This window comes from Saccopteryx leptura, chromosome 5 (genome assembly GCF_036850995.1).
Source record: "Saccopteryx leptura isolate mSacLep1 chromosome 5, mSacLep1_pri_phased_curated, whole genome shotgun sequence".
Lineage (NCBI taxonomy): Eukaryota > Metazoa > Chordata > Mammalia > Chiroptera > Emballonuridae > Saccopteryx > Saccopteryx leptura.
The window spans coordinates 196,274,807-196,299,823 of NC_089507.1; the positions used below are offsets into that span (position 1 = coordinate 196,274,807).

The window sequence follows — 25,017 nt, forward strand, 5'->3', positions numbered from 1 at the left end:
GCGGGCAGATGCCCCAGGACCTGGGTTGAGCTCAGTTTCCGGGTCTTTAAAATGGGGCTAATAATAATTCTGCCTTCCAGAGTTAAGTACCAGGTTGAGTTACTATTCGGTAAATTTCCGGCACGCGGTAAGACCTCCATGTAAAATAGAGATTTACGGGAGGGTCTAAGAGGAGGCACACCAAATTGCTAAAGCGTAGAGATGTGCCGGGAGGGGGCCTCTTACAGAATATTTCAATACCTTTTTAAACCAGGAGAATGTGTTTTTGTAGCCCTTGAATAATTAGCCTAATGAAGTAAAAGTACACCTCCGCAGTTCCTTCCCGCCTCTTTTGTACGCAGGAGGAGCGCCCCCCGCAGCCAGCGGCCCCTCGGGCAGCAGACAATGAGTGTGGATTCGACCCGGGCCCCGCCAGAGGGGCTTGACAAACATCCTGGACTCTTATTTACATGACAAGGGTTCCCGGGCATTTATCCGAGCTGTCCCGGGCGTGTCTACTGTGCTCTCCAGTTTCCCCAGTCGACCTCCATGGGGTCGGGTTAAAGTGCGCCGAGGACGAAGTGGGCTAGGGGCCTCGTGAGATTGCAGACCTGGAGTCGGGAGTTTCCTGAGAGATCAGGTAACGGGTGACCTAGAGGACTTCCGTACCACCCGTTTTCTAACTTGCCCTGCCTTGAGCCCTAGGGCTCTCATGCTCCTTTGGGGGGACAGGCTTCCCCCAAAGTCTAGGTCAAGGACCCGGAGGGCCGAGGGGCAGAAAAAGCACCCCCGAGGCTCCATTTGGAACCCAGTCCCGCTTCCACCGGACGGGGATGTGCGAGAAAGGGGTCCCAAACTGACCCCGTTGGGAAGGGGACTAAACCCCCTTCCGCTGCGCGGGTCCGGGGTCTATGAGGGCCGTCTCACTCTGGCCCTTTAAGAGCCCGCCCCCTTCCCTGTCACCCCGCCCGGCAGCCCAGGGAGGGGGTGCGGGGGAACCTCGGCGGGGATTGGCGCAGCGCGCGCCCCCTCCCCGGCCCCCGCGCGGTGGGAACCGGCAGCCCCGTCTAGCGCTGACGTCAGACCGTCTGCCTGCCTCCGACCGCGGTCTCGGAGCGAAACCCGATCTCCTTGGACTTGAATGAGGAGGAGGCGGCGGCGGCGAAGGAGGAGGCGCTCGGCTGGGGGAAGCCAGCAGCAGAGGCTCAGCCCCGGCGGCAGCGCGCGCCCCGGCTGCCAGCCCATTTTCCGGACGCCACCCGCGGGCACTGCCGACGCCCCCGGGGCTGCAGAGGGGCAGCCGGGGGGCGCAGGGGAGCGCGGCCCTGCGCACTGAGTCCCGCGGCACCCCAGAAACTTGGCGGCGTCCCGAGCCCGGCGAACCGGGGCGCGCCTTCCCCGCCGCGCACCTCCTGCATGCGGGGCCCGAGCACCGGGCGCCGGCCGGAGCCCCCCCCGGCCGCACCCGTGCCCCTTGCGCCCCACGCCGCGCCGCCACGCCGTCCATGCACCGCTTGATGGGGGTCAACATCACCGCCACCGCCGCCGCCGGGCAGCCCAATGTCTCCTGCACGTGCAACTGCAAACGCTCTTTGTTCCAGAGCATGGAGATCAGTGAGTGACCCCGCTCCCCCTTCCCTGGAGGCCCCATCAGGCTCAGACCCCTTAGTTAAGGCGCAGCGCGGGCGGGGGCCCGAGGTGTGCGCGCCCCCTCGGGCCGTGAGCCCTGCGCCCCGGCTGCGCCCGCCGCGCCCCGGGCGTGCCCTCCCGGCTCGCGGCAGCTGGCGGCCGGCCCGGCTTTGTCCCGCGGCGCTGCGAGCCTGGCACGGCCCCCGCTGCTCGCGCCCCGCCCGCAGGGACTCGGACCCGGGGCCGAATGGCAGAGGGCGGCGGGGCGCAGGGAGAGAGAGGGCTAGTGCGGGTGGATGCGTGAAGTTTCCATTTTATTTCCCTAAGGGGCAGTCGCGTTGGAGCAATTAGGCCGGCTCTATATCAACTTTGGCTGGGAAGGGGGGTTGGGGGTGGCGGGCATGTGAGACACTGTCTGGCCTGCGAGGTGTCTGGAGCTTCGGCTGTGTGTCTGGAGTGTGCGTGGCGCTGTCTGTCTCGGTCTATGTGAGTGGGTTCCCGTGCGTTTGTAAGTGTGCGTGTCTGTGTCTCCGGGTCTCAGCGCGTTTCTCTGTGTGTATCTATGTCTGGGTCACGGTCTGTCCCAGGAGTACGTGTTTGCCAATCTCCTTGTGTCTGGGGCTGGATACTTCTCTTGGGGGTCTGGGTACCGTTTGTGTCCAGGTGTCTGAATCCAGGGCTCAGCGCTGGTGGGTCTGGCCCAACGTGGATCCCGAGTATGTGTGTCATTGTGTGAGTGTCTGTGTCCCCGACGCACCTATAAATATCCTCTGTCTGGACAGCTTGGCTCAGTCTGACTGGGATGGTGGTTACAAATGAGTCAAAGTTTGGGGCTGCCTGTGTTTGGGACTGCTTGCCCTGACAGGGGGAGGTAGACAAGGGTAAGGAGGGGGCTTCTGAAACTCAGCCTGACTCCCCCTGGACTTCCTCCTAATAGCCCACCCAAGTGGAGGTATAGTTGGATGGGGAATTGATTGCCACCCCTTGGGGTCTGCCTTCTAGCTGACGCTCCTCCCCCAGACGCCCTTTTGAGGACCTCTTGCCTCATTGAACTTCAGTCTCCCCATCCTTGCCCCTATAAGCGCCCCAGGCGAAGGGGCACACAGCCTTTCCCTCAAGGCCCAACCTTCCAGCTGGGACCAAGAGCCAAGAGGCAGCTGCCACCCAGCCAGGGCAGTCACTAGGTGACTCATAAGCCAGTTTCCGCAGGCGGCTGCCACAGTTTGCGGCCCTTGAGCCTGTACAGTGAGGCGCAATAGGTAAAAATAACCCGTGACCGGGCCCTGCTGGGGCAGGCTGACGGGCTTGGGTGGTGGGTCCTTCCATTCACCTCGCCCCACTCCCTCCAGTCCTGGAATGAAAGCCTAGCGCCCCACCCCACCCCCAGCTGCCCTGCATCAGGCCAGCTAGGTGCCAGGAGAACCTGCCCAGAGCCAGCGTTTGTGGAATTGAGTTGCATTTAAACCAGATTGCTTCCCAAAGGCCCTTTGTGAACTCCGGAGGCTAATGAAATGCACGGGGATATTATTAAAATATGTTTGCACATGTTTGGAGAGAGTCTCACTGGTGCTAAATGGATTGCTGTTTAAGTCCCCTCCGTGTCTTGTTTTTACTTCCTCCTCCTATAAAGCTGCTTAGGGAACCTCCCTCCCAAGGGGTCCACATTGTGTTGAACTTGTCACCTTGAGGGCTAGGGGCACTGTCGGACATTTTGCTTTTGTCCTTCGTTTGGGTTCAGGACTTTTAAAAACATTATTTCTATCCCTTCTTTGGGTAATATTTCAGCTAAGGTGTCGATAAAACTGTTGCCTATAGGGGCCCCTTGGGTAATGCCTGGAACCCTGGCCTGTCCAGCTGGCCCTGGGGTGGCCCATTAGTCACTGTGTATTTTTTACACAGGACCCCCTACTTACTGGAAGAAAGCCCAGGGCAGGAGGAAGCAGCTTTAAAACTCAGGTATAATGTAACAGTTTGTTGCAAGTGCTAATCAGATTTCAGTAAAGGTTCTGCTGAGGAAGCCTTAGGGCCTGGAGTTTCTTTATACAAAAAGATAGGAAGGAAGGAGGGAAAGCAAGATTGGAGAAAGGAAAGATTGGAGAAAGTGATTAGCAGCCACTGGGTAGTTCACACGATAAGCACTGGGAACATTACAGATGGATTTGGAGTTGCACTGCTGGGCAGTGACCAGGTGGCTCTTCTTTGAGAGAAAATTGCTTTTGTTAGGGCCTTTAAGTTGCCTGGGCCTCAGTTTCCTCACCTAAAAGCTGAGACCATTGAGGTTGAGATTCTACCGTATTTCAAGATGGGGCTCTGCTCTCCAGACTCCGGCTAGAGGCTTCTGTCCCAGGGTGGTCCTTGCTCCAGTAGTGATGGGTCCACCCTGAGATCCTCTTTTGCCCCAGTTTCAGACCTGGCAGGAGCCTTGGCCCACTCAGGGTTCATGCCATCGTTTTATAGGTGAGGGACGTGGTAATGGAAAGCTTTGCCTCAGGTTCCCAACCCACAGTAGACCCAGACCCAGGGTTACTTCTTGTGGAGCACACGCACTGTCCCTTGAATTTGGAACTTGGGCCCCAGAGTAGGTCTACCTTGAACTTGGGGGACTGGAGGAAATCAGTGGCATCCCTCTTGCACCCTGGAGGGAGGGGTGTTGGAGGGCTCTGAGGAAGCCAGACATCTGGAATGGGCTTGACTTGACTTTAACAAGACCCTCCAGGAGCCCCCATCTTTTCTGAGAGTTCAGGGGTGATCTCTGATGGCAGTTCACTGTTCCCAGAACACACCCTACACAAAAATACACCATTTTTTGAAAAGCAGGGGTCTTGAGGTTAAAAACAGTGGGCTCAAGGGACAACCCACCAGAGACGGCAACCAGGAGGGGAGTTTGTACTGGCTCCTTTTGAGGAAAAGATTTGTCCTGGCAAGAGTTTTTCTTGGCATTCTTGTTGACCTCTTTTCGGTTCTGCTGTGTCTCTTAGAAATGACCCTGTCTTTCTCCATCAGCTTCTGCTCTTGGGGACAGGTCCACACTAACTGCTCTCTGGACAGACTGAATTGTCTGCCATTCAGCTGTTGGCTCTTTATACATTTCTTGAGGGCCCTGGGAGGCACCCCCTACCCGGGGCCCACCCTGCACCCCTGCTGGCAGTATCTGTGATGGCAGTTTGGGTTTTTAACACTGACAGGGTCAATGAGCCTCTGATTCCTCCTCTCCAGGCGGTTCCAAACAAATAGTCCAACACAGCTTTCGGAAACTCCTGGGACACCCAATGTTCTGGTGGTTTGCCTGACGTGCTGTTCACGTTTAATACTCAAATCCAGGGTATCTCAACCTCAGCACAGGACGTTCCTGGCCAGGTGATTCCTTGTTGGGAGGGTGGGGAAGGTGGTCCTGTGTATTGATTGATGTTTAGTAGCATCCCTGGCCTCTCCCCAGTAGAGGCATTTTCTCTCCCCACCAAGTTGTAACAGCCAAAACTACCGGCAGACTTTGCCCAATGTCCCCTGAGGGGCACAGCGCACCTGGCTGAGAACGGAGCTTTAATCAGTTACTGGTTTCTGCAGGGGGTGGCGTTGGGGGATGGGAGAGCAGATCTGAGTTGCCAGAAGGTCCTCAGGTCCCTTCAGAAATCAGTGTCCCCATCAAGAACGAAGTTGCTCTGCAGTTTGGCTCAGGCCACTCATTCCCTTAGCTTTTATTGGGAGCCTGTTGCATGCAGGAAAAGTTTGGGGCTCCCTCTTAATGAAGTTTCTTTCCAGTTTTCATTATAGATTTGGGTTTATTTGGAGGACAAACTCTAGCACCTGTGAAAATCTGTATTTCAGGATTTGGATTAAACTGTGGGTGTCAGGGCCAGCTGTTCCCACCCTGTGGGCCATGTCAGCTGGGGTTTTCAACCCACAACATTTTATGACTGGGTCTTAGGTTGAGGTGCAATTAGGAGTTGAGTTTTGACTGGACCTCAGGTCGGGCAGATGGTTTGGGTTAAGCCAGCTACACTGCCCAGCATTGGTCAGAGTTGGGGTATGCTGAAGTGTTTGTATAGACAGAATATCTAGCTGCTCCGGTGTGCATGTGTGCACGCACACGCACACCCGCGTATTCATGTGTGCACACACCACTCAGCTGCTACCTCTCCCTTTCCTGCCAGCTTCTCTTTGGATGGGGAATGGTTAAAACTTCTGGGCACGGAAGACAAAGAAATGGGAAGAAAGTGCACACATACATTTTCCCCTAAAAGTTGTGCCAACGTCTGCATTCTCCCTTCGAGAGAAAGGAGAATGGAGTGACCCGAGAAGCCGCCCAGGACCAGAGGCTGTTGGGAGGGTCTGGTGGGGCCTGCTGGTCTTCAGCACAGGAAGATGTACGTGAACCCAGATGCCTGCCCTTACCCAGGGTGTTGAAACATCTATGGTCTAGTCAATTGTTCAACGAAAAGGTTCGAGAGCAGTGTCCTGGTGGTAGGGGCCCAACCAGAGAGTCTGGGTGGTTTTTTGGTTTCAGGTATGGTAAAGTTTCCAGGCGGCTTGGCATCTGGGATCTTGCCCAAAGAGAAGTAACTCTTATGCATTGAACTTGGGAGGCTGTGCCGGCCCCGGCCTCTTGCACGGGCCACGTGCCGAGGGAAAGAGATCAAAGCCGAGGGCCTATTTTGTGCTTTTTCAAAGGTGATGTGTGCACACATGGCTGTATGTACGTGCATATGTGCGTGTGCACACATGTGTGATGGTACGCCCACGCCTCTTTGTGTGCCTGTGGAGCAGTGAGGGGGGCGCCATGCTGTGCCCAGGGCTTCCCGAGCTGGGGAGCATGACTCGGGGCGGCAGGCCATTTTCTCTGGCATGGGCTGCAGAGAACTGGGTCTGCCCCGAGGTGCCACTGCCACTTGACTCACCGTTGCCACATGGGCCCTGTGCGGCCAGGTCTTTTGGTTCCAGGGAGATAGACAGGCAGATTTTGAAGTAAAACCGGAATTTAAGTACTGGCAATTCCCTTTTATTCTCACGACAGGAGCCCCACAAAACTTGCCCGCAGACCCCATCTGGCCTGTGCACTGCAGTCGGTTAAAAATGTGACCTGAGCCAGAGGGATTGAGGCCCAGCTCAGTTCCAGAACCCACTGGCTGCGTCACCTTGTGCTGTCACCTGGCCCATCTGTAAAGTGGATAACAACAGCCCCTTGTGCTGGGGTGTTGTGCGTATCTCAGACCTCGGGGCATTTGTCTTCACTGCTGCCCTTCCTCCTCCCGGAGGTGGGCCACACCCCTTCGGGAAGTCATGACAACGCTGAGCTCTGACAGTCAACCTCTCTTTCCCTTTGGGTGACATTACAGAGCTAAACCCCACACCACAGGGTCTCATCAGGGCCTTGTCAGGCTCTGGCAAGAAGTGTCTGTCGCCACGCTGGAGAAAGTCCTGGAAAGGCTTGCCAACAGGAGCGGGGGCCTTGGCGCCTTGGAGTGGGTTTGGAGCTGTTCGGGGCATCCCCAGGCTTTCCAAGAGCCACAGAATGGCTTCTCTCTTCTGTTTCCAGGGTGACTGATGGATTTTTGCTTCCACTCCCTTTCCTAGTTGGATACAGAGAGCTTATTATGTGCCAGGTACTGGTGATGCATTTTTCTCAATCTTCAAAACAACTCTGTGAGAGAGCTATTGCTAACACCAAGTTGCAGATGCAAAAATGGGATCAGAGATGGTAAGACACTTGCTCCGGGTCACACTGCAAGGAACTGATGTTCTGTTGGGATTCACACCTAAGCTCCCTGCTCCCATGATTTCTTCCCCAGGATGCCACACTGACTCCGTAAGCCCCAGTGTACCCTTTGCCGGACTTGACATTGCAGTGGTATTCAAGATTTTGTCCTAAGACCTCATACCTGTGTTGGACCTGTCTTCAAGGAGGAACACTAACAAATCTCAGAGTTCAAAGTTATGTTTTTCCCAATCTGGCACTATACTGACTATTCCAGGTGTTCCGGAACATCAGGGGACGTCACAGGCGAAACCCTGCACTCTGAGAGCTGCCGTTCTAGTGAGAATGCAGAAAACACGAGCTCATTTTAGGGAGGAGCTGAGAGCCCCTTCCCCAAGCTCCCACACCGGTCATCCTGTAACTGTCACACAGCATTTAATATTGTGTAATTAGCGTGCCATACCGGCTCCATCTGGTCACCGAACACCAAGGGGTTCACATTCGATTCCCCCCAACCTGATAGGTACCTCGTATGTCTATGAGGAGGGAAGGAAGTAAGCAGGGTGGGCAGGCAGGCTTGAAGAAGAATGCGGACAGGAGGGGAGGTAGTCACGATGTAGACTTTGACAACTGTCCTTTTTGGGCAAGCATAGAATCCCTCCCGAGCCTCCACTTGCCCATCTGCAAAATGGTCCCGCTTCACAGGTTGTCAGGACAGCTGTGTGAGCCGTTCAAAGCACCTCAGGCACAAAGTATTATTTTGAATGCTTCAGGGACATGTCCACTGTTCTGGGCAGGAAGCTGTGCCGTAGCCTCTGGACGCGTCAGAGCCGTACTACGGGGCCCGTGCAGAAATCAGGCAGGGCCCCTCCTCGCCTCAGCCCCATTGTTCCGGGGAGAGGTCCAGGTTTCTCAGGATCGTTTTAGTGTTGCTAAGAGCATCAGAGTGACAAAGATGCATCGCCGGGGCCCGTCCTCAGCCCAGAAGGATAATTTCTTGGGTGATTCCTTACTGCACTCGCTTGCCCCAGACTTGGAGCGTTTTTCAGTTACTCTGCTATCCGTTGGCACCCATGGGTGGAGCTGTTATTTGCTTTGATGTGACACTGAGATGCCACATGTTGAAAGGAATTAGGCAGCTACTATGACTCACCTTCAGAGGTATCAGCTGGTGATCGGCTCTCTGGTGTTCCAGCAGATTCTGATGTGTGTTTGTTTCCATCGGGGCGCGGGCGGGAGGGAGAAGGGCTGGGTCACTTGGCCGAGCCTGCAGTAAGTCTGCTGGGATGTCAGAACACTGACTGGGGAAGTGGAGGCTCTGGCGTTCTTCCCCTTCAGGTGTGTTTTAAGTACAGCCATTTGTTATTGTATCAGTGGGTTTGGGAAATGGCTGTACTGGCAGGAAAGAGAGTTTTAATTATTTGATAACAAGCATAAAATCCTCAGTGGCTCTGGGATCTGAATGCTGGATAATGTTTGCTTCTGGACTGGATGAGCCAATCCTAGAAATGCCTCTTGGGGCCCCGGGGCTCAGCGCTGGGCTTCCCCAGGCTGGACAGATACAGCCTATAAGTCTCTGAACAGTTATGAAGGTTCGAGACACCACCTTGCCCTCGAAGTTTGGAGAAATTGTCCCACATCCATTGTCCCTAATGTGGACTTTGGTGGTGATGGAGAGGGGGCAATATTAGGATCCTGATTCGGATTGGTAGGACTTTGGCATGATCTTGGCCCAGAGCAGATGTTCAATAAAATGACACAGTAGGTAAAAGAGTGGATTTATGGTGTTCCTCAGTTTCCCCCATGGCTGCTGGGAGCTTGCAGTGATGTTCTGCAAACAGCTCGTGTGTGCCAGGGTCTGTCTGCTGCAGCTGTCACCCTTTGTCATCTCTGATGGGGAGTCATCGATTCCTGCTGTGTGGGTCACACAGGCTTCAAGGCTGGGAGAGCCTCTGTTGGTCCTAAAGGTATCCGGGAGCTGATGTTTCCATTCCTGGCTGTAGAGGTGGGGATAAAAACCTGTTCATGAATTAGTTGAGATATCAGTGATTAAGAATATAGAAATATGTGCTTGTATATCTAAGACCACATATCTCTGTGTATATAACTACAAATCTATATTTTATTATCCGATGCGTGGAATATTTTTAAATGTGTACGTTCCACTCCCCCAAGGAGTGGAGGCTTCTCCGGGGTCCCTCGACTGGAGTCCCTGCCGATGTGACTGGAACGGAGCCTGTACCTTACCTCCCCGGCCTTGCTGGGCTCCCAGAGGTGGGTGAAACCGGGGTTGCCAGGCTTCATTCTCAGAAGCAAGATGAAGTGAGGAGCTGAGTCAGTTCTTCAGAAAAGTTTGGGCCAAGCCAACTGCCCTTTCACAAAAAGAGGTTTGTCAAGCCCAGTGGTGCTGGCTACCTGGACACCCACTGCTCCCCCAGGGTAGACCCCCTGAGACTGCTGTGCCCCTCACCTGCCCACTTCACCTGAGACGGTCCTGGCCGTTAGTGGTAAGCAGGACCGCTGCCTGAGAGCATAAGCCAGGTGTCAGCTGATCGGTTCGCTCAGTAGGGTTGGACATCCCCGGACAGGGACACTGTCAGGCTTTGCTAATACTGTCCCATAAGGTTCAGATGCCTGGCCAACAAGGTTCAACCCCAGTCATGTGGGGTGATTAATCCCAACAGCTGCACTTCCATGAGAGAGGCTCAGAATTTGCATGTGGCCGCAGCAAACGCGCCTTCTTCATCAGCCAAAGTTAAAGCAGGCAAAATGGCTTTGATCTCTGATGATGTAACTCCCGTTGATGTCAGTTGAGAGGAGGCGTGAGAATTTGGTTCTTGCAGACGATGTGTTTCAACACCCTCATCACAGAAGGGAGAATCTCTTATGTCCTATTTTGACCCCTACCTTGGAAGAATAAAAAAATAAAAGTTAAGGCCAAGACTTGCACTAAAACTATGTATAACTGTATGTGCGTGCTTACTCCTTTTACATTGTTCATGTGGCTATGTGCTATGAGGACTTCATCACGGCCTTGACCCTCCAGAGGAAGGCGGGGCACCCATTTGGGCCCTGGGAGCCCTGCAGGAATTTGGTGGCTAGCCCCCCCCCCCCCGTTACCCCCAGTTTGTAGATTCCCAAGTTGTCAGGCTTTTGTGCGGTAGGTAGCTGGTCACATCTCTAACTGCCTTCCTAAAGACAACGTAGCTGGTAATAATTCTGTAAACCTATGAATCAACTTTGCGCAAACACCCTGAGTAATTTCTTTGTTCTTTTCTTTCTACTTTGTAATTGGTGTCTGTAAGAGTCAAAGGTTTGGGCTTGCAGAAGGCATGATTCATTTATTGGTGTCTGTGCCACCCGGCCATCATTCAGTCATTTCAGGATGCAGTCGTGGTGAGCCAGGCGTGATTCATCCGTGGCCAAGCTTCGCAGACCATGGGGTCATGACCATCCGAGGGAACTGTTTTTTTCTAATCTATTTATGGTATGGGAGAAAGAGGTGGGTGTATTGAGATGATGGAGAGGGTGTCAATTACATTAGCGAATATAACCGATTAAATAACACCAACCAGCCCTTTAAACACCATTCCATTTGCTGCTGCAGATCGTTACGATAGACCACAGCTAAACACACTACTATCTCCGCTATATCTTGCCCATGTTTATGGATCCCAATCTGAGCAGGCTGATATGTAGGGATGCCTCATTAAACCTGGGGCAGAGTTTTTTCAGCCAGAAGCCTCAGGTGCAGGAAATGTTGCCTTTTTAGAAAGTCTACCAACTGGGTCCACCTTGGAACAGTTTAAATATCTCTTCTTCGGAGTCAGGGGCCACTCCCCAAGTCCTTTCATTTCTCTAACAGGGACTGTTGTCAGACGAATGCCATTGTCAAGTCTATGCATTAGCTGTAAAGTGTGTGAACGTGCAGGTGGAGCTCCTGGTTTTACCTAATTTTATTAGTTACTTTGGGCTCTAAATAAAATTTAGATCCTCCCATCTAAAGGGTAATTAGCATTGCTTGCTACATGGCCCAGAGGTGTAATTATGAGTCCAACCTCCAATCCCATATAAATCTAAGCCCTACCCACAAATGCATAATCAAAAGTCGCTTGTGTTTCGTGGAGGGATGTTTCTTCCTCCGGCCACTTCTCCTTGCGGTCTCCTCTGGTTGGTCCTCCATCTGTAGACGGTGCTCTGCGGTGTCCTGCCCTCGGCATCGCTGAATGAAGGTCCAGCTCCCGGATGTGTGAGTCCTCAGCTCCTGTAACCCGTTAGTCAGGGGAGCACCCAGACAGTATATATTGAGTTGCTTTGTGACTTTGAAGGTTGACTGCACGGTATTCAGTCCAGTACGTTCCTTCCTGCTCAAGACAGACAGCACTAATCCATTCCTGCACCCACTCTTGCTAGGCACCTGTTCCCTCAGAGGGTTCCACTCCCAGCAGGGTTCAGGGCGGGCTCCAGGGATGAAATCACCCATGTCGGCGATGTATCCTCACGAGGAAAACTGGGCCTTGTCTGTGCAGGGAACTGGCTGGCGGGGAAGGCATGGGGGCTCCGGAACTCCTGGGAGAGAAGTGACTCCCGCTTGCAGCCATCTGCCACTCCTCGTGTCACATGGTGGCTGCCTGACTAGTCAGGGATGGTTCCTTCTGTGAGTTCTGAGGATGTGCCACCACCTTGGAGTGACCCAGCCCCCCCTCCTTCAACTGTCAGGCCTGGGTCCTTCTCAGACCTCCAGGATTGCTCCCGGTGAGGTCTGGAATCCCACCTACTGTACTCAGCTCCCCACAGTACTTCATTTGTCTTTCTTTAAAATCAGGGTCACAGACTCCAATGCCATGGCAGCCTCTATTTTACCTGGTAGCCTCTTTCCCTGGATGTCTTGAGCTCTACCTAAGCACATTGTAGCATTCCTTTACACTCTAGTGAGAATAAGCCCTGGACTCTTTCCCCAGAAGATACTCAGGTGAGTGTAGTTTGGGAAGAACAGGAAAGGGAGAGGCAGGGAAGCACAAGCAGCCAGCCACCGGCAACTTTGTCTACATGCCGTTTTCCTAGTGTTTGCCGGGGACTGGCTTTTCGAATCCGAGCTCTGTCTACTGACAGTCTCAGAGGCTCGCTGAGCACGGCACGCCCTGCCTTATTAGTCCCCATGTGCACACGCGGCAGCAGGGCGGAGGCACGTGCGTGAAGCTGCGGAGCTCACCCGGCTGGGAGTGGAGTGGGATTTGAACTTGGGCTGCGGGGCTCCGAAGCCTGTGCTTTGTCCACCATCCCCCGAGCTGCAGAACCACCTGTCACCCATGTAAGGGTGTGATTGACTTCAGGCCTTTTGCTCTTTTGCCCTCTGGCTTTTCCAGCTGGACCTGTGTCCTATTTCGCTCCCTCTGCCACACACTCCCTTTCTTGGAAGGGTCCCCTGGCCGTGGTCCTGGGGCTTACGGCCACAGAGAGTGAGAATTTGTCCAGCATCAGGTTGCAGCTGAGGGGAGAAGGAGGTCACCGTGACCTGTGGGGGGCTGGGCAGGGGCTGTGCTCCCTGGGAGTTGCCTTGTGAGATGGGGAGGGGAGGGGAGGGGGGAGCCCACAGAACATTAGGACCGGAGGGCTCTCTCTAGCTCCCTCCTAAACCTGGTTCTCCACGCTCCTGGCTGACCGTGAACCCGAACACTAATGCCGCACCCAGGCCGGTTCCTAGGGGCAGGGCAGGGCAGCTTCTTTAAAACTGCCTGGGCGATTCCAGGTCTTGGCAGAACTCGGCCCCACTGTGCTAGCCCCAGCCCTGTGCTTACAGATGGACAAGCCCAAGTCTAGAGAGAGAAAAGAGAAACCCAAGCCCCGTGTACAGCCCGAGTCCTTCCGGTGATAATCAGAAGAGCACTACTAGCAATATCATCACGGCAGGGACACCCCACGCTGACGGGGGCTCCGTGTGCCTCGTGGCATTGACACGTGCATGCCTCGCTCAGGTGGGGCCCCGAGCATGGTCATCATCCTTGTCTCCCAGCACAGGGCTGGCCCATTCTATTGCACTCTGGACCAGGTACTGTAACAGCTGAGTGACCATCGCCAGTGCGGAGTGGTGTGGTTGACAGAGGGGTGGCCTGGGGTCAGTTGATGGCAGGGGCAAACTGGGTGGGAATGTGGTTCCACAGGAACAAGGCTGGGCTTGGAATCCTGGCTTCTTGTTCTCTCCCTGTGGCTGGCTGGACATGACCCTGAGCCCCGTCTTCAGCTGGAGGCTCTCTGCTTCGCCGCACGGAAGCTCACCGCTCCTTCACAGAGATTTCTTGGCACAGGGGGCAGAGCGGGGATCCCAGAGGCAGGAACGGGCTGGTGGGCCCACGGTCGAAGGCGGGACGTTCGGACATGAGGTTCTCTGGTCTCTGATGAGCCCGTGCTTGTCTATCTCCCTCTCCACCTCCTCCCCCTCCTCTCTCCTCAATTTTCTTCTCTGTAAAATGGGCGTGACTGAACCTGGGGCTCTTGGGAAGAGAAGGAAGACACAGCAGAGACCCTGTCAGACCTCACCAGCTGTCCCTTTTCTTAAGCTGTTAAATGTCCTCTTGGGACCTGCGTGTCCTCTGCTCTGATGGTTTATTGGGGTATAGTTCACAGACACAGAAAATGTACACTGTGATGGGTTGTGGTAAGCATGTGTGCGGGACAACTGTCCAGGCCCAGATGTGTCCCCACCCCTCCCCAGTCTGCACCTGTGCCGATCACCACAGATCCCGTCTTCCCGGGGTCGAATCTGCATGCGCGGAATCACGCCGTGTGTTTGCTCTCGTGCGATCTCCTGACTCAGGTCCACCTGTGCTGTGTGTCAGCAGCACCTCCCTTTCATTTCTGTGTTTTCACAAGGACAAAGGGACTGTGAAAGGGCCACGCTGGGCCCACAGGAACGACTATCTCATAGTGGGATTCCAGGCGCCTCCTTGGGGAAAAATTTTGTAACCTGAATGTGGTTCCCATCCGCAGGGACTCGAGACCCGGACATTTGTCCAGCCCCAGCTGGGGGGTGGGTCTCAGGGTGGTGGCAGAGCCCGTGGAGACTCGGCAGGCTACAGTTCTGCCACCACTCGGCCCGGTCCCGCCAGCCACCCGGTCGCCTCACCTGGCCTGCATTCCTTTTCGGGGAATGAGGATGTGGGTGACTCCAGACAGGTATGAGTCATCAATCATGTCTGGCGGAGGTGGTTACTCACAGGCGATGAGCTCGAGGCCGATTTCCTGCTGGCGGATAGTTGGCTTGGACCTCGGAAGGGAGCTGCGTGCCCTGGGCATCGGGCCATGCCTCAACGGAGAGCGCGAGGCTCACAGGCCATGATCCCCGTCCCCTCGACTCCAGCACTCTCTGAGCATGAGGCTCACAGGCCATGGTCCCCGTCCCCTCGACTCCAGCATTCTCTGAAAAGTGAAGTGATAGCCACAGAGTGGCTTCAGATTCAGGATGGTGGCCCAGAGTCGTGGCCCCTTCAGCTACCAGCTTTGTGGTCCCCAGCGCTCACTTCTACATCCCTAAAATGGGGATGTTAGTGAGCGTTCCGACTTCTTTGTGCTCTTATATGACAACACGTGGTTTCATTGCTCTTATTTACTGAAAGCCTGCCATGGGCCAGGCAGCATGTTACATGTGACATGTTACATGCAGCCCCCGTGGGAGCTACTATCCCAGGGTGGACAAACAGAGGCTCGGAGGATGGAAGTCATTTGCCCAAGGGCACAAGGACAGTAATTGACTGAGCTGGGTCTGGAACCTGTTTAAGCTGCCACCTGTGTACCCTACCTTGTAGGTTTGGAGACACCAACAGGCCCAGAGCAAGCTGGTAGCGCATGGGAAAGTTATGGATGGCGTGTGGATGGGCCTTTCACATTTACTAGTGATGCACTTAGGTTGATGTAGGTTAAATGTGCGCTGGGAAAAAAACGGAACAAGCACCTCATTGATCTCCTGAATGTTATTGTTTAAGACATAGCCCAGTAGTAAAAGTGAGTCAATGGAGTGTTTATTGAAAATTTAAAATGAACATATTGAGGAATTATAATTCCTTTAATGGGTGTTCGGAAAAGGCCGAATTGGGAAAGCTGACAGAGAAGTGATGTTTAAGAGGCACATCGAAGGCGTCCTCAGGGGCCTTAAGGAGCAATTCCAGACTCAAGGCACCTCCTGCAGAACGGAGGCACTTCACTCTTGACCTTCGAAGGTCACCCAGGCGTTTGAACATCAGGGTCAACTCGATTCTAATGAGATCAAGGTCACGGGGTCATGTCGCCCTCTGCAAGCTAAGGGGGAAGTCCATGGGTGGGGAGTTACAGGAGACTCTCCCGTACTTCCTCCAGTTACTCGGCTCAGAGACGCTTATTGTCGGGATGGGGCTGATGGCGGAGAAGCCAGCCCTATGCCCACTGGATTCTCACGGTCCCCACGCAGTGTGCAGGGGAGTACCGAGGCTCAGAGTGTCTGCGATTTGTCCGGTCACAGCTGCGTGTCATCTGGACTCTGTGTTTTCACCAGATCTCTACATTCCTTTTTTGTAATGGAAAAAAAAAAAATCTCCTTTATTTAATTGCCTTAGTGCCTGACATGGTTTGATATTTCACAGAATAGATCTGTGATCTATTAGCCGGCCTCTTAATGTCCCTTCTGTTTCTGGGGAGTGGAGACATAGTGGGGAGAGAGTGGGCAAAGGTGTGTCCTGGCTGTGGGCCTTGCGGGGCTGCTTGGATTCCTGATGTCACCCCCACCATCATGGGTCACTGCTGGGCAATGTCCCAGAAGCAGAGGCACTGGGGGAAGTCTGGCCACCTGTCTGGCTTGGGGTTTGGCAGAGCTGTGTTTATTTCAACTATTTTCTAAACAGTTTGCATGAGACGGGGTAGGAGGAGCTGTTTAAAGACCCCACAGTGAGACTGGAACTGAACATCTTGAGAGGTGGCAAGCTCCTTTGAGGGACTCAGCCTGGGAGGCTAGTCAGGCCCAAGTGAGGCAGGCACCTTCCCGGCTCAGAGACCTGCCTGGGCCTGGGCATGGCCCCAGGTCTCAGATCCGGGCCCGGGTCTGGTCCTGCGGAACAGAGAGGAAAGGGAAGAGAGGTCCCTCCCTGAACCCGCTGGCCTTCCTTGCAAGGCAGGCGAGCCCATGGCCCTCGCTCCCTCCCCTGCCCTCTGCTCGTCCCGGGCCTGCCTCCTACCTGACTACCTGTCTGGGAATTTTTATTGCAGCCACATAAGCCTTGCAGCCCGGCTGGAATGTAGAGGATCCTGGCCGAGCGGGTGGACATAGTTCCGCTGCTTTGGGGACTGTCTGGGTGTTGTGTTGTCTCTTTGTGCCCAGATTCTGCCTTGTTGGTTCCGGTTAGATTTTGGTTTGACCAGTTCCCTGAGCCCTCCACCCACAGCCAGCACTGAGTCAACAGTGATTTTGAGGAGGTATGAAAGCCAGGAAAATGCTCCTGAGGGCAAGAACTCTTCGGCAGCCCCATTGCAGCCCCCTCGTGTCCCGAGGAACATTTCCCAGCACATTCCCCATGGTGTGGAGTCCTCCCCGCCCCCCTGGAGGTGCTTGCGACCATCCGTCCCGTTGTACAGATGTGAACACTGAGGCTTAGAAGGCACTTGTCTTGGTCTCATGGCTGTCGTAGCAGAGCCAGGACTTGAACCTTTATAGCAGAGCCAGGAAGCAGGCTGCCATGGTCACTGAATTTATCTGAGTGTGGGCTGTGGACTCGGCCAAGGGACAGTTCTGGCCCCTTATGGATCTGATCAATTTCGCCAGTCAGCTGTCAGTTACTGGGAAAGGTGGTGCTCGCCCTGAGAGTGTCCCGGTGAGGTGAGGTGGGGTGGACAGAGGGGCTTCAGGCCCCAGACGGACCCCTGCTCCTGCAGGCCACCCTGGCAGGGTGCCATGGCCGTGGGTGGCCAGTGCGGGGGCAGCCGCTCTGCCTCTTCTTCATCTGGCAGCTTTGGCCCTCAGGGAACTTCTCCTGGGACCAAGAGTGGCTGTGCCCGCCCCTGAGACTGTAGGCCAAACGGAAGTCCAGGCCCCTCTGAAAGAGCAGTGGCCCAAGCAAGGGACGGGGTCTGGGGAGGAGGACCAGGCTCGGAGACACTGGGCACCAGGGACTGTGAGGTCGGGGCTCCGTCTTCTCTCCTAGATGTCTGTGGTTTCTGGCCTCCATCCTGACATCCTCGCTGCTGCCCCGCCCCCATGGTTTCCTGGATACATCTGCTCTGAAGTCCAGTCCAGCCTGGCAAGTCATCGGGGAGACCAGCCCGGTGTGTGGCGAGTGAGTGGGCACTGAGGACCCAGATCCAAGAAGGGGACGGCAGTAGGGCCGGTGTGGAGCCAAACAGCCTGGATTTGACTTCCTAGAACTTAGGGCTGCTTCTCCCTCTGAGCCTTAGTTTCCTTATCTGTAAAATGGGGGTCAGAAGAGTCAGCTGCCTCATAGGATCTTAGTGAGGATCGAATGAGAGGTGCCGTGTGAAAGCTCAGGAAAGGCAACTTGTTCTGTTATAAAGACGTGGTCAGTACTGAGGGCAACAGAGCGACGGAAGCCCTGGGACCTCCCGGTGAGACGGAGGGGAGAGTGGGCTCGGGGCCCTGGCTCCCGTGGGGCCTCGGGGCCTGAGCGGGAGTTCTGCGTGGGGAGAGGTGTCTCAGTGAGGTTACAGATCGCAGCCCGCTCCGTCACACCACGGCTCCAGTCGCCATTCCCCAGACGGGGTGGGCGGGTAGACTGAGGCTCTGGGCACCAGGGATGGGTCTGAACCCCTCTGTGCACATGCCTTGGACAAACCCAGACCAGGAGACAGCGGACAGGGCTCCTTTCCCTCTCCACTTGGACCTGCCTGATTTTCCACAGCAGAGCAATGATTGCTTTTGGGAAGAAGGTTCCCCCACTCCACCTGTAAGGAACCAGGAGAGGAGTTCTAGGCGCCGGAGCTTCTGTGGTCCCCTCAGCTGCTGTCCCCTGGGGACCCCGTCGGCCCTCCCGCCTGCCCAGGGCCCCCAGCCCGGCCCCCGCCCTCCCGCCTGCCCGGGGCCCCCGGCCCGGCCCCCGCCCTCCCGCCTGCCCGGGGCCCCCAGCCCAGCCCCCTGCTGCAGGCACCCCTCGGAAGTGCTGAGGAGGAAGACGAGCCCGGGGAGTGGGCCCCCTCGCCCCGTACTGACGGGGGACTAGAAGACGGGGTGGCTTGTGTTCCTTTGTGCTCATTTGGGAATGTCACTGATGGGCAGTTTTCCTCCACATTTGACTCCTTCATTCAGGATTCCACTCACCATTTATTAAGCACCTACTCTGTGTGGGGCTTGATGTTCTGGAAATACGCAGGGATGAAAAAGACAGACAGACGGTGGGGAGAGGCGGGCAGGACCCCCCTTCTCTCTTGATTCCTTCTCTGTCAGCCTTGTCCCCTGCTGCGGCTCCATCCGAACCGACCAGACACAGTGGTTCTAAACTCAGATGTGGAACATCAGGGAGACAGAGACCTCTGGGCTTTCCCTCGGGACGCTCGCTGGAGACCTGGGGTGGGCCCGGACCCTGCATTTGTACACTTTTGTTGTAGGAGAAACGGATTCAAGAACTCTGGGTCTGAGGTCCTGTCTGCTGGGGAACCAGAGATTCTGATGGCCCCGGGGAAGGGGCGCGTGTCCTGGAAGCCTTTGCCCCTCTGGTTCTGAGGACGCATTCCAAGCCGCGGACCCGCGTGCGCCTGTTTCCACGCTTCTGCCAGATGGTCCCCGCAGTACAGCCGAGTCCCCCAGCACCGCCCCTGACGAGATGATTAGCATTTTTGCCTCTTAGGTCACGCTGAAAACAGTGTGACTCTTCTGATTATATAAAGCAATATATGCTCTTTATTTAACAAAAATTCAAAGAATTTGAAAAAAATGACAAAGTTGAAAGTCAAAATGCCTGTATCCCATCAGGAGCTCAGTTCGTTCGGCGGACCTCTTTCCCGCAGGCCTGTCCCAGGCGTTAGCCTTGAAAGCGGATAAAGGGCAGGTGCCAGTGGCTGGGGAGACGGGTGCGCCCCCAGCCCACCCTCAGCCTGCACCACTCGCTGGCAACCTCCTCCAGGTCCCGCATCAGCCTCAGCCAGGCTGTTTCTATTTCCATTTAATATGACTCGGGCTCCTGAGTCAGACTTTCATTCAAGATCGAAGGTTTCTGCTGGTCAAACAAGTCAGAAAAGCCACAGATCTGATTCAAAGCTCTCTTTGCAGATGGGATCCCTGACACCCAGAGAGGGTGAGTAGGGGCCTGGGCCACAGCCAGCAGCCACAGTCAGGTGTCCAGGAATGTGTCCTCCACTTGGAGCAAGGCCTTCCAGAGAAAGGAAGACCCTGGGGTCCCCTCCGGCGCCCTCCACCCTTGTCAACCTGGAATACACATGAAGCTTCAAAACCAATCATCGTAATGAAACAGCTGATATTCACAGATGCCGCCCGGGTTCACCTGGGTTCAGGCCCTTTCTGAGGGCTTCCTGTGAATCCGTTCCTATAGTGATGGCTCAGGATTCCCCCGAGTTTTATTGGGGACAGCGTTTCCAGCCTAGGCAGTGGTCCAGGCTGGATTCCAGGGGCTGGGCTCCGGCCACGTCTCTGTCCCAGGAGGGCCAAGCCAGGCAGGGCATCGGGGAGGTGGGCCCAGCCAGAGCCTCCCACGCCTGGCCCTGCACCCCGACCTTTCCGCCTGGGAGGCCAGGCCTCGCTCGGGCGCACAATGCCCCGTCTCACGTTCAGACGGGCGGTCTAGACGCTCACACTCCCTTTTGTTCTGCAGGGTCAGGGGTTGGGGAGCGGCCCCAGAGAGTGGGATTTGGGCCCAGGCAGGAAGAAATCTTCCCCAAGAGAAGAAAGGGGTGGGGGTGGGTCAAGGGACGCCAGTTTCAAAGGAGGCGGCTGGTGTCTCCGCCTGCCCGGCCAGTGACCAGCCCTACCAGCAAAACATGCCCTGATTTGTAATGACTGAGGCAGTTCCCGACAGAAATGCGCTGTGAAACCCAATCAAGTTGACGCCCACTCAGGCCTGTGCGCCCAGAGCTGCTCAGCTGACAGCGTCTAAATAAAACCCGCCGCCCGTGCCAGTGGGTCTGGGCCAGAGGCAGCGCCCAGGCAGGCCAGAGCCCAGGAAACCCTGTGCCATACCCACTGCCTCACCCGCTCAGGGATGCTCGCCATGTCTGGGTGCTTCATAAAGGGCAAGGCAGATAGAAATGTCCCTCTAGTGGGTCCCAAAGCCACCTGGTCCCCTGGCTGTTGGTGTCACTGCCTGGGAGCTGGCTCCGGCCAAGGAGAAGGGCAGACTGAGAGCATTGTGATGCCCTGGTTCCAGGCCCAGTTCTCAGCTAGCCAGGTCTGTCACCTCCGAGCCTCAGTTGTTTCATCTGAGAAATGGGGACATGAATGGCCACAGGACATCTCACAGGGAGAACCAGGATGGGGATTTCATGAGATAGTCCACCTTCGCCACCTGGCACATCACTCTTTTGATGGCAATAATTATGACATTGTTTAGTCTTGGGCCAGGGAAGGAATGTGCAGACGCCCCTTCCTGATAAGCCCAGGAGAGAACACAGGCAGAAGCCACTGCAGGCGGTTTGCCGCCAGTGAGGACGAGAGGCTTTGTCCAGGACGTGTGGCTGTGTGATGTGGGCAGTCACTTGCCCTCTTTGAATGGCCTGTTCCCACCAGAAGGCCCCTCCCAGCTCTGCTGTGCTGGGGAAAGCCCCTGGAGTTGGGGTGGTTTAGGGCACTTACTGCACGCCCAGGCCGCAGTGCCTGCTGGCCCGGCCTTGGGGAAGGAGAGCAGAGTTCATCTCAGGTTGCAGATTTCCTGCTGAGGCAGAGCAGAGTACAAGGCCTCCGGGACCCACAAAGCGGAAGAGGGCTCGTTAGAGACAGAGCTGTCAGGCTGAGAGGCATTTGGAGTTGGTGCTGGGGTACTGGGGAGCCCCGTGAGGGGAGGGGGGAGCAGAGCAGGAGAGGGGTAACACGGGCCCAGTGGATGATGCGTGGAGATGGGGCTGGAGGCGGGGAGAGCAGCGAGGGACGGCCCTGCCAGGGTCCACAGCACCAGCAGTGGTGGCTGAACCAGGTGGAAAGGAAGGTGGGTACAAGGTTATGAAGACAGAGGTTGCAGTGGGACCTGAACCAACCAGCCTGCCCTCATGGTGCTCAGAGCTGAGAGGGGAAGACAGACACAAGGACCCAGGAAAGGCGAGAGACAGAGGCCATCTGGAGCTCCAGGAGGGAAACGACAGAGAACCCACAGGGAGAAAGCTGCTCACACCTCTCAGGAGCTTGCAGGAGGCCCTGAGGGTTTGGGGTGAGTTTGGGAAACAGCATGACCAAGAAAGGCAGGCAGGGTAGGGTCCAGTGTGGGCAGAAGTGTGGAGATGCTGGACACTGCTGTGGGTCTTTGGAATGATCGCTGGAGCCCAGCCTCTTCTGTTTCTACCTGAAACGTGCCTGAGTGTGTCCTGCAGGACATCTTTTATTTCCTCCGGGCAAAGACTCCTTTCAGGTCAAAGACCTCACGACTGTGTTTGGGGAAGAGTTGGCAAAAACAGTTTTGTTTTGTTGGCTGGGTAGAGACGTCCCCGGTGGCTGGGTGGAGGAGGAGGCCCGAGCTGGGCTCTGAGGAACAGCGCCGTCATCCATCAGTAACACCTGCCACAGTCGCCGGTCGAGATGGGCAGCAGGTGCGTGTAGGAGGCAATCACAGGTGGGTTCTCTCCACTCCTGGCCGGGTCACCCGGGCAAGTTGCATCCCCTCCAAGCCTGGGAGTCAGCTGTTAGATGGCAGTGCTGACCCAGCTGGCCTCTGGATCTCTGGCATCTCATAGTCCCAGGGCCTCAGCCCTGTCCCCGGCACAGGGGACCGTGAGGGACTCTAAGTTCCCATCACTCGGTTGGACCCCTTGACCAGAGAACGCTGTTCTAAATCCCAGTGTTGTATCTGACGCGGTGGCTGATGTCTTCCAGAACCACGACCTCCGTGTGTCAGGGTGAAGCCAGAGGCTCTGCCCACGGGCAGAGGAGCCGTGGGCCATGGGAGGAGCGATTAGTAGCAGCCTTTTATCAGCAGTTATTAAAAACGAGAGCATGGAAACCAGAAAAGAATAAGGGGGAGCGCTCGAGTCTTTGGTCCTCTGACAGGTGGCCTATACCTTCCCCTTTATTTGAGTGGTTTTGAGTCACTGTAACGAGTTAATGTCATCCTGGTGACCTCCCTGGGGACCGGTGTCGACAGCTCTTGTCTAATCCTGACAGTGCTGTGTATGGACGTTTGTGTGTGTCCAGCCCTGAGCTGAGCTCTCCACGTGTGGCAGCAATGAGGCTCGGGGCAGCATGCTGTGCCAACAGCAGCCCCCCCGTCCCCCCGGCATTTAATTCTCATGACAGCTCTTCAGGGCGAGTGGCTGGGGCACCCTTCACAGTTAGGGAAACTGAGGCTCAGAGCAGTGGCTCGTCTTGGGCCGCTTGGAAGAGGTGGAGCGGGAGTTTGATCCGTGTCTGTCTGGCTCCGGCGTTGGAGGGAAGAAGGGAGCGTGGGCAGACGCAGGGAGGAAGCCAGCACCCTGGCAGGTGAAGGTTGGTGGAAAGAATGGCCCTTTGTTGGGCACCTGGTGGGTGCCAGGCTTTGCTCTAAAAGTTGGCAACTCTGAATTGAAGAGATTAGAGACCCCTACCATGGGGACCCAAGTTGTGACCTGGACAGGGGGTGGCCTACGAGCTCATGGGCGCATTTCCTCCTCCTTTTGGCCTGGTCTGGCTGAGGACAGACAGGCACACCTCATGATCCAGGGTGTATGTGGGGTCACAGTGAGTATGTCCCAGGGATGCAGTCCACCCTCCCCTTAAACACACACACACACACACACACACACACACACACTGTCCTTTCCTGGGAAGGGAGCATTGGCCCATTTTGTAGCGATCTGTTGTAAAAGCAAGGGCAAACCCCTCCTGCTAAAGTAACGCATACTTAGAGGTAACACCAAGTTTCTCCTCTCCCATTTTTCTCAGTGTCCCCCTCCCCCAGGCAGGTCCTCACCCCCATGAATTTTACTTTAACCCTTTTTGCCACCCTCTAAAATTGAACAGCAATACACAGAAGCTGTTCCCACCAGGTGCTAGGAACGTTGTAATAGTTGACCCCTTGGAACGAGAGGAGCGAGAATTATCTGCCGGTCAGCCACGCACAGTCCTATTCTAAGAGCAAGTTGGAGTGCAGCCCAATCAGAGATGATCTGTTTTCTATTTCTTCGGAGCAGCCAGCCCCCTGATAGCCAACCCCCTCCCCTCACCCCAGCCTCCCCATCCACCGGCAGACCCCGAACCAGACCGATAACTTAGCATTTTCATTTAAGTCCATCTGACAAATCGTTTTAGACGGAGAGAGCAATACTGCATCTTTAAATGGCTACTTTGTCAGCGTGTCTCTGGGCGCTGTAAAAAGTCCTTTGTTATCTGTGTCTAGACAGCACGCCAGCGGGATATTTGGTCTGCGCGAGGGAGAAAGATCTGACAAGGTTGAATTCATTTACCGGCGTAGTTAAAGCAGAATTTCAAAACGCTCGCTCATAAACTGCGTTCGGCCCAGACTGCCCTGCCTCCCCCAGCCCACACTGGCCTTTTCTTGTTTCATAATTTTTCGCCTGTTCAGGCAGTTTGTGCGGGTTGCAGCCGGGTGCCCTGCGAGGAGGAGACGAGGGGTGACTGTGGCTTGCAGCTTTTTTTTCTTTCTCTTAATTGTCCTCTTTATGGCTGTCTAGACACGCTGCAGATGCACGTTCTCAGAGACCGGCTTTTCCCTCTGGTGATGGGACATGAAGTGGGCTGCGGATACCACCCCTCCAACGATGTGACCACCCTCCCCCTCCCCAAAATTGTTCTTCTAGTTCTTCTCTCCATTAAATGAAGTCACTTCACCTCTTGGCAGCAGCCTTTGTGTTTATAACACATTGACTTGACGGTGCTAATTTTATACCAGCACCAAAAAAAAAAAAAAAAAAAAAAAGGAGAGAGAGAGAGAGAGTGACTTCCCAGGTTTTCTCCTCTCTGAAGGGCAGGCAGAGACCCCCTTCTCCCCTTCCCAAACTTCTCCACTTTTTATCACTCTTTTGCAACTTTTGTACGTACATACATACGTACATATGTATGTATGTGGCACACATAGATGAACAAAACACTGGGGTTGGCTTTTCAAAGATAAAAATATTGGGGCCGTCTGAATGAGTCTGGGGTTTGAGTTATTCCAAACAGATACATCAATTAACGTTGTTGCCATAGTGACTAGGCGATTGTTGCCAGAGTGAAAGGGGGCAAACTGTGGGGGTGGAGTGTCTCCCTGCCCCCCCCATTTACCCATTGCCATCTCTGCAGACACTGAGCCTACAAATAGGCATTGTCCTGCTGATGACCAGGACAGGGACCACTTTCGGCCTCTCTGGACTCTGCACCCTGCCCCTTGCGAGGTAGCCCCAAAGGTTAGGAGACTGCATTGTGACCATCCAGCCGTACGCTCAGGTCGGGAGGGAAGCAGGTGCCAGAGCTCCCTTCTGGAGTGGCGTTGAAGGGCGGAGAGATGGCCGGTGCCCTGCCCGTGTCCTGCCCGTCTCCCCAGCCAGACCGCCCCCCCCCACCTTGAAACTATTGTCACTGCTGTTGACCTGGTTGCAAAGCCATAAATTTCCAC

General features: G+C 55.3%; 1 protein-coding gene across 3 annotated transcripts in view; it reads left to right on the forward strand.

The window, feature by feature from the left end:
- Positions 1 to 974: 974 nt before the first annotated feature.
- Positions 975 to 25,017, forward strand: part of PMEPA1 (prostate transmembrane protein, androgen induced 1) — a 49,318-nt gene continuing 25,275 nt past the window's right edge. The window contains exon 1 of one of the 3 annotated variants that reach the window (XM_066387383.1): positions 975 to 1,593. In XM_066387383.1, the coding sequence (XP_066243480.1) occupies positions 1,485 to 1,593 (109 nt within the window). In that variant the 5' untranslated portion in view covers positions 975 to 1,484. Of the gene's footprint in view, positions 1,594 to 11,439; positions 11,550 to 13,091; positions 13,350 to 25,017 lie in introns of those variants that run through there. The other 2 variants (XM_066387384.1, XM_066387385.1) reach the window with 2 other exon arrangements.